At 28.0% G+C, this 9242-nt stretch overlaps 1 protein-coding gene across 1 annotated transcript; it reads left to right on the forward strand.

The window, feature by feature from the left end:
• Positions 1–3361: 3361 nt before the first annotated feature.
• On the forward strand, positions 3362–7967 carry LOC136796936 (zinc finger protein ush-like; the record flags this gene model as incomplete). The annotated part of the gene is given in 3 exon segments (XM_067052128.1): positions 3362–3499; positions 6183–6293; positions 7715–7967. Coding segments are annotated over 3 exon segments (485 nt in total), but the record flags the coding sequence as incomplete, so codon positions are not given.
• Positions 7968–9242: the final 1275 nt, after the last annotated feature.

The following is a 9242-nucleotide window of genomic DNA, read 5'->3' on the forward strand; positions in this document are numbered from 1 at the left end:
AGTTACAAAAAGAAAAAACATAAGTGTAAAATAACAGGGGTATAAAATGAAAAGTACGATATAATAAGAAAAATAAAGGTTGTAAATAGTAAATGAAAAGGGGAATAGTAACAGATATATCAATTTTTTATTTGCTAGATTGCTCATATAGCAATCTAATTAATAAAAAAGGAACTTTAGAAGAAACTACGCATTTGTAGCATCTCAAGTAAAAACTTCGCAGAGCAATCTTTTTGTCTGATGCTTTGGAGGATTATCGAGAATTGAATTAGTGACAAGGTTCGATACTTTGTATGGATAGCTGCATTTAATTTCTGAATGTTTACAGCTGTTTGTAGACAAAGAGCTTAAAGAAAATCTGAATATGAAGTATTTAGAAAGAACGATTCATTCATTTATTTCATTCGCATTTAAATCGATTATATCGTGACACTATCTTTAACACAAAACATTAAAAATCCGATGGCTATAAGAAAAAAGTATTTTTATAAAGCAATATTTTCTATATAATAAGAACAGAGTACTCAAAAGAGTGAATTTGCAAATATTTTCAATGAAACCTCGTTTAAGTGTATCACATAGTGTTTGTTGTAAGTTTTTTATATTTAATTCGTATCGTTTCTTATAATAAATTATTAATTGTCATTATTTAGTTGATAACTAGTTTATGAACAATTTTGGCGATATTTCATCTACTAGGTTACTCTGAATTGTCTATCATAGCTGTTTAAAGGAAATTATATGTGTTTGCGTATAAAAATACATATTCTAAATCATAATGAGTTCTGTTATTTTGTATTTTAATAAAGGTTTGTCGAATCTGATCTTATTTTAAAGACATTCATTAGATTTGTGGTTTTGTCCTCGGATTCGCGATTGGGATAACCAACCTGTCATCTCGTAGAACTTGCAAAAAGATATTTGTTTTGAGAATCTCTTAGGACAATATTGAAATTGAAGTGGAGAAATTATATTTGTATAGCATATCATTTAATCTTTTAGTGATACTACGTCCCATGTACAGCAGCGAACCAAGATCTCTATCTAAGCCTAATATAGAATGGAACGCCACAGATTTTTTTTTTAATTTAAATTATATCAGACTAAAGTCGTTTGTACAATAAGTTGTAGTAAGGAGCAAAATATAAAATTTTCCAGCTCGTCTGAGGTCTGGGGAGTATTCTCAGAAATTTGCCCTTTTTCTAAACATTTTAGGAAAACTGAGATTGGATTAAACTTTTTTTAAATCTGAGAAATCGATGGAATTTTCTTTTTTTAATTAGATCGAAAAATACTTAACACAGGTCCGAGATTTCTTGTCTGTACGCCATAGGATCCGACAAAATTTTCTTTCTTACACTTTGCTTTGGATGGATTCGTAGGTTGTTATGCACTAATTGGTTGTTGTTGTTTTTTGTAGAATAAGAAAAATATATATCTGATTGTATTAAATGAGCTAAAATACTTAAAGCATTACCAAACCAAAAGACGCTGTGAGTAAAGTTAGCTAAAAAATATTTTTAGATAAATTAATTCAGATTTGTTTGTAGCGACCTTAAAATACGAATTTTCATAGAATTCGAAACTAGGAATATTTTTGGTGGATTTTGTTTCCCTTGATATCGGAAGTTCACGTTACCATTCGTAATTCTGTTGGATTTGGATAAAATTCAACGTTCAACGTTCAAAATTCAACCATTTAAAATCTGAATCTCCATTATTTTCATCCACACCAATACAATTTGGATTTGTTGCCTTTATAAAGAAGAAAAATTGATTTCAGATAAAGAATAATTTCTCTCATATTTTATTTTATATATCCCGTTTTACTTTGCTAACGAATGTCGGGTTTCTACCATTTTATGTAGAAGCCTAAATCAATCCTAAATTTCGTTTAAAATGGTAGGTTTGAGTTGAAGTTATTGCAATTCATGTGATTATCAAAGTATAATTAAAGTCTCCTGATAAACTAAAATTTTCAGTTAAAAAAATTTACTTTTCGATTTTTATGATAATGCTCGTGTTTAAGGATTTTTGGAGGTGCGAAAAACTAATATTACTTTTATGAACCATTCATTTCATGTGAAGAAAAAGTAAACAACATTGTGATACCAGTTGAAACATACAAATAACCACAAAAATCAAAAACCGCTTCTACTAAAGTAGGCCTAAAAAATTGTTTTAGTCATAAGTATGTTCGTTTTTGGCATCCTTAAAAACTCTTAATATTAATTTTCGTAGTAATAAAAAATTATTTTTCTAGAGCGTTTTAGAAAACTTATATTTCGCAGATAGCTATAATACTAGTACACTATTGAAACGACTGTTTGAGCCGACTGACACAGCAAAGCAGGCTAAGTAAAATATTTTTTTTATTTCGAAGAAAATTCACATTTACTGGCTTTTAAGAACACTAAAAAAGAATATGACCTCCATTTTATTAAAATAATTCTTTTGTGTCCAACTTTACCTGAAATATCTTTTGGTTTTTTAAATTTTTTATATGTTGAAATAGATGATAAATACATTTTATCATTCAATACAATCATAACAATTTCCTTTTTCATAACAATTCTTATTCCAAAAAAAAAAAATAATCAATTTCTATATGGCCTTTGAATCTATACAGAGCAAATGGAGGAAACGAAAGTATAAAAATTGCTAAAATTATATTTTTCCCAGCTCCCAGGGCACATTGGTATGATTCCTCAGACATAAGTTTAATATTTTTGACCTTTTATCACAAAATTTCTCTGGAATTGGCGATCCCCCATCTATAATTTCCCTTGTAATTCAGAAATTATACCATTGTAGACCATCATGGGCCATCATTTACTCCAGAGGGGTACTCCAGCAACTTAACTTAGCTTACAGACTGATTATTGCCATAAATTAACTAATGAGTCCTTCTCATTAAAATGAAATAAATAAATAAAAACAGATGTTCATAACTATAGAAAAGGTGCAACAGCAAAGTTATATCTTATTTAGAGGTAAAACACAGTGTTCCTATAGATTTTCTACCGTAGTAAACAATACTTAACAATAAATAATCTTAATTAATTATTTATTTAGCTAATTAGATAAACACATTTTGTTTATTCAGTATATAATATTAACAAGCACACTGGGTTAATTCAAATGTGAATTCCATAAATTATCCGAACCATCCTTACCAAATCATTAGTGGAAATTTTGTATTTATTGTTTTCTCCAAATAACCAAAAAAAGTTAAATTGGGATAAATTATCTTTCCTAAGACAGTAGGACATTTTCAACTTGTCTTAAAAATCGCTCATAATTTTTACTCTATTGGTATTAATCACTTTATGTACTTAGCTTCAATCTCTTTCATTTTTAGCGGGTGAAGAAGAAGACTGGACCGGTAATGGTGAAGAAAGGAAAGGTGACGAAGAAAAATCGGTAGCAGAAAGAGAGGAGAAAAAGATTAGGCAGCCGGAAAATTCTGCACCAGCAGCAAAACCAGAAATAGCACTAGGTGAGTTCTTGATTTGAAGAAACACTAAATTTTATCCACATTTATTTTATATCAGATATATTAGCAGTATTACCTTTTTCTGATTGTATTTTTTCCAACTTTTTTTTTTTTAACCTAAACGTACTTTATTTTTTGTAGTCCCTAATGTCTTAAAAGAGCCTCTAAAGGGTCAGTCAGAATGACCATTGTCATTTAAAAGCCAGACTGATCTGACTTGAATTACAAAATCCTGTACATTATCAGTCCGACTGACTGTTACTTATAAATAAGATATCAAGCAGTAAAAATCTTGAGCAATATTTCTTCCGATTCGTAACCAACAGAAAACTTCCTTGGCCATTATTTTGGCATTTACTAGCAAGAATAAAGTGAAAAGCAAGATAGGAATAAATTGCTTGCAGCCTCCCCTCAATGATCAGATTAAAAAAATGTATCCGTAATCCATCAGTATTACCCCAAATGATCAATCTAAACTTTCATCATTGGTTTTACTGCCATTCTGACTGACCATTTAGAGATCCCTTTGAACTTTCTCCTTCACTTGAAATCCTGAACTTTTTCATTTTAACTTTGGAGTAAGAAGAAGTCAGAGTCATGAGTGTCCTTACACCATGAGTGTAATTCCTAGAGGAAAAAAATTAGGTACATGTAGGCTATTAGATAGCCAATTAACTAATATTTTAGCCCTCAGTCTGTTATAACTTTCTTCACTGAAAAATGAAATTATCACAATAATTAGATGAAATAAAAAATATTGTTCCTTTTCCATATTTAGTAATTTTTAGTCAAAATATATTTATCTTTTTTTGCAGTGCTCACGTTTTATATCCTAAATTGTTTAAAATTAGCCAATTTTCTTTAGTAACCACTGAATTTCATTCGATAAAGCTTAGTAATTTTTATTAAAAAGAATATTCTGTATATATTGGTTAATTATCTTGTTTGAGTCTTGTATTAGTTCAATTATAACAAAACTAACTAATTTAGTTACTAGTAACTAAGTAACTATTTTTTATTAATTCATATTAAATATCCAATGTTTTAACAATTTAATTGGACTATAGAGTAATGCAAAATTATTTAAAAATAAATATGATTTCTCTCATTGGTTTGTGGTTATAGGTTAATTTTTTACTGTATTATATTTTACCTGAATAATAAAATTTGATACTTACTTTCCATATTACATAAAAATACCCTAATAAGATAAATGTAATATTAAAACTGTATATATATATTTTTTAATGTTTGTCTAAAACATTGAAGTGATTAGTTATATTACAGAATGGTTTTGGTTCAATTAACAGGTGTTTTTGAATACTTTAGATCATCTTTTGATTTTTTAAAAAATTGGAAAAAATTAATAATTATTATTCAAGGAAGATGATCAGAGTGAGATAAAAAAAAAAAAATAACTCAAATAGTACAAAATAATTTATTAAGTACCAACATTTCAACTATCTTCCAATTATTATTATGGTTTGATTACTGGCCAACGTTTTTATTATTTCCATATATTTCGAAAAATATTTATATATTTCAGATAGATAAATAAATCAACCATTGCTAATGTATTATTTTTTTCCAGTTTCTAAAATTCTTCTTTACATTCCTCCTTAATCATAAAACCATTATTGTATTAATTTCTTTTGTTCTATGAACTGAGACCTTAAATTATATTTATTAAAAATATGACAGTAAAAACTTTTATAAATAATTGAGATTCATTACTGTTAATAATGCAATCTTTATTAAATTTAAAAATAATGAAAATTTTATTTGGTGATTTTTTTTCACTATTTAGAAAGTAAATATTTTTGTGTTATTTAAGAACCATGTAGATATTTTGACACATCTAAAAATGCATTAGAGTTGAAACATCTTAAGTATTTATCAGATACAAAGCATTATCTGTTTTGATAGGTTTCCTGTGATTGATACACCACTCAGTATCTTTATGATGGGCTATATCTCCTAGACATCTTGATCAGTAGGGCATTGTTATGGTTTATTCTTGTCTCTAAACAATATTTCAAAATGTTATCTGAGCATAGAATATTTTGGCTTTTTCCATGAAAATATCTTTGAACCATTTCTGCTTTGATATCCTTTAAGGAAAGATTAGTAATTTGGTGCCAAATTTGGTAGGTTATGTACTCAGAGTGAGTGTATTATGAATAATCAACCATTTGTTACGATTCTACTGAAGTATTTTTAACAATTATTTCATTTTTTATACAGAAGCTGACATTTAACTAGTTGTTTTATTTAACTGTTTATTTTTACTTATGTCTTTCTGATTCTGATCTTGTCTATATAAGTTCACAAATTCATTCAGATTTTCTATAAAACCTGAAATGAGAAAAAATTGATAGATTTAGTTTGTCTACTTTTCTATGGCCTCTGTGAATACATTATAATCAAATAAAATCAGGCCTTCTAGATTAGTGTTCTTCCCATAAAAAAAAAAAAAAAAAAAAAGTCAAGTAGAAAAACAGTATAGTTGCATATGATGCCCACTTCATGAAATCTTTTTAAACTTGAGAATATAATGCTACACATGTTTCAATCAGTGAATTTGATATGAAGTAAAGCACTAATTTTAAGTAGAGACTTTTAACTAAATATTTTGAGATGAAGTTTAATTCTTATGATTTTGATGGAAACTTGGGGTGTGTTACAGGTTTGTCACCGTACGCTTGTGGCCCGTGCGGAATAAGATTCTCTTCGCCTAGCACCCTGGAGGCCCACCAGGCCTACTATTGTTCCCATAGGCCTCCCTCTACTTCAAGGGGTAAGTATCTTAGAACAATCTAATTTGGGTGGGAAAAGTCAGGAATGTTGCTTTAGCTCCCAAACTTTAATTGATCCTTTTTATCTACACCAAGTAAACTAATAGAGAAATATTAGTACTAACAATCTTCTGGTATTCCTAATGAAAGTTTGAAGGAACAGCTATTGAAGGGAGGAAGCCTTGTGTTGAGGTTAAATAATAATATAATATAATATAATATAATACATTTTTTAAACTCTCTAATAATTAAACCTTCAATTCAGTAACTAACCTAAAATGTTGATAAAATTTGTTCATTGTTCTTGTTTGTATGATGAATTATATTTCAATTATACATGGTTGATGCATACAGAAAAGATGAAATCCTGATATAGTTTTTCATCTTTTGCTTTCCAGTTTAAATCATATTTTTACAACATATTCAATTTTTTTTTTTAATTTACAAACAACTTTTGGAGTAAAGTTGTCTGTAATTTGATTTCTTAATAAAATCATACAATGAGAATTGTATGTTTTCATTAAAAGATAACAAATTTGTTCTTTTAAGTTTTCTGGATAATTCATTCCAACCTTTTTTAATTTATCTTTCTTTTCATTATCCAGTTATATTTGAGCTGTTTTAATGAATTCAGAGCTTCATTATTAAAAGAGAAAGTTTCGTGATGATGATAATTGTTAATTTACTCATTTTGATATATGTGATCCACTTGTTTTATTTAGAACATATAAGTATTTTTACCTTTTATATGTTTTTACATATTTTCCGATTTGAATTACTTTTTATAATGGTATGGAATTGTGCTCAGTACATATAAGAAGCTATTAAAATAATTTGACATAATTGACATATCTGTTCTCAAGGAACTCTTGATGGTCTGGAGATGTAATTTAGTATGCCTGGATAAAAGCAGTATCGGTCCTAACCTGGTTCAGTCAATATTTAATTATTAATAGAACTTTGAAATGAACTTTGACACTCCTCAGTGCTTAGAATTGGGAGGCATCGTCTAACTAATTATCAGATTAGTAAAAAGGACTACTTGGCCCTTATGCTTTTCTCTTCACAAATATTGGTACCAATATCTCTCTTTGTTTTGTTGGATTGTTTTTTCTATTCTTCATTACAATAATATTACAATGTAATACTGGTCTTCTGTGTTTGTTAGTTTCTTAATTTGTTTCTAATGACCTTGCGAGCTCATCATAAATAATTGTTTACTTTATAACAATGTATTCCACAAATCAATGCCTTATTAGTTTTGACTCAATAATTATTTCAAAACATTCAAGTATTATATAATAATGATGGTGATCTCAATTATTAAAAATATCGGAAACAAACCATTACGTAAAAAAGTACTAATACTGCTTATTCTTTGGTTTTGCTTTAAAAATCTATGTATATATTCTTTTGTTTCTAGTGGACGGCGACAGTGGTGAAGACAAGGAAGAAAGTGGTTGTGAATCAGAACCAGGTCCAAAGAGCCCACGCTCTGGTCGCCTCTACCGGTGCCCTCACTGTTCCTACTCTGCTGACAAAAGGGTCAGCCTCAATAGGCACATGCGGATACATGGTGGTTCCCCTGGGTCTGTTGCACCCGAGCCTATTTCACCAGAAAGGATCGATAGGTACTGCCAAGACTGTGACATCAGGTGATTCTACATTATTATGTCACCTTTTCATTACATTATTACCTCTAATGTCACTTATTTTATTATTAATTATAATAATTTGTATTCATATTTCATTTCTTGCCCTTGTATGTCAATTCCTATTAGTTTATTACTGAGATCTCTATAACTTTTATCTCTACAATGGTCCACATGCATTATTACTCCTTAACTCTTATCCTGTCCAACAGTTTTCATCAACAGATTTCATTTTTTGACTTTCACTAATTAAAAATCTATGTTTTATTTTATTTTTTTATCCTCATTTTCACATGTCTATAAAAACAACTTCTTGAAAATCAATCGAAAAACTAGAAAGATCTTGGAAAAACCTATATATTAAAACCATGGAATTTCAGTCCAGAAATATTAAAAATTAGACTTAAGACAAAAATAAAATAGTAACTGTAAAGTTTTATTAATGAGCAGGCTCTTTGTTGCAGAGGGAGTTAGGTATTATCCCAGCAACCTCATAATGCAGAGGGGCCAGTTCAAGTTGGCTTGGGGAATTGACTTTTACTTTGTAAACTTGGTAACATGGCAAAAATAGGTTGGTTACCTGTAGATAACTCCCTTCCTCCTTCCCTCATTTATCAGAAATAACCAAACAGGGTGTAAACAAAAAAAATAAAGAAAAGAAGTGTTATTGATAAAATAAATTGTTTTTAATAAATAAATGAATTTAACTAATCAATGGAAAAATTCAGAAAAAAAATCTAAACTTATTGAGTAAAATTTTATATCTTGAGTGAAAAATCCAAATTTTAAATATTTAATATTAATGTATTCACAATTTGTATTGTGGAAATAACAAAAAAAAATAAAGTTAAAGCTTGTTTTATCCCAAAATAATTAAAAATCCACCCCAAAAATCATTATCTCCATAGTTTTACCTGAATATATTATATAACTATATTATTTGATCATATATTTTTATAAAATACAATTGTACTTACTCATATCTCATAGCAATTAAATTTTTTTAATCCTTTTGGAATTATGGTAACTATGTCACTTCTTTTATTGAATTATTATTTTAAGAGAAGACTGATGACAAATTATAAATATTAAATAATTAATGAATTTAAAATACCAAATAATAAAATTTGAAAATACTTTTTTTTTTGACAAATTAATGTTTTTATTGAAGAGTAATAATACAATCTGCCACAGTTAAGGGCAATGAGTATTAGTGATCTTAGTAGTCATTCAGACAATAAAAGAAAAAAAAATATTAGTAAAATAAAATAAAGTAAACAAAGAAAATAAATATAATTA

This window comes from Halyomorpha halys, unplaced genomic scaffold, assembly GCF_000696795.3.
Source record: "Halyomorpha halys isolate HHAL.00 unplaced genomic scaffold, Hhal_1.1 Scaffold10500.1, whole genome shotgun sequence".
In the NCBI taxonomy this organism is placed as follows: domain Eukaryota; kingdom Metazoa; phylum Arthropoda; class Insecta; order Hemiptera; family Pentatomidae; genus Halyomorpha; species Halyomorpha halys.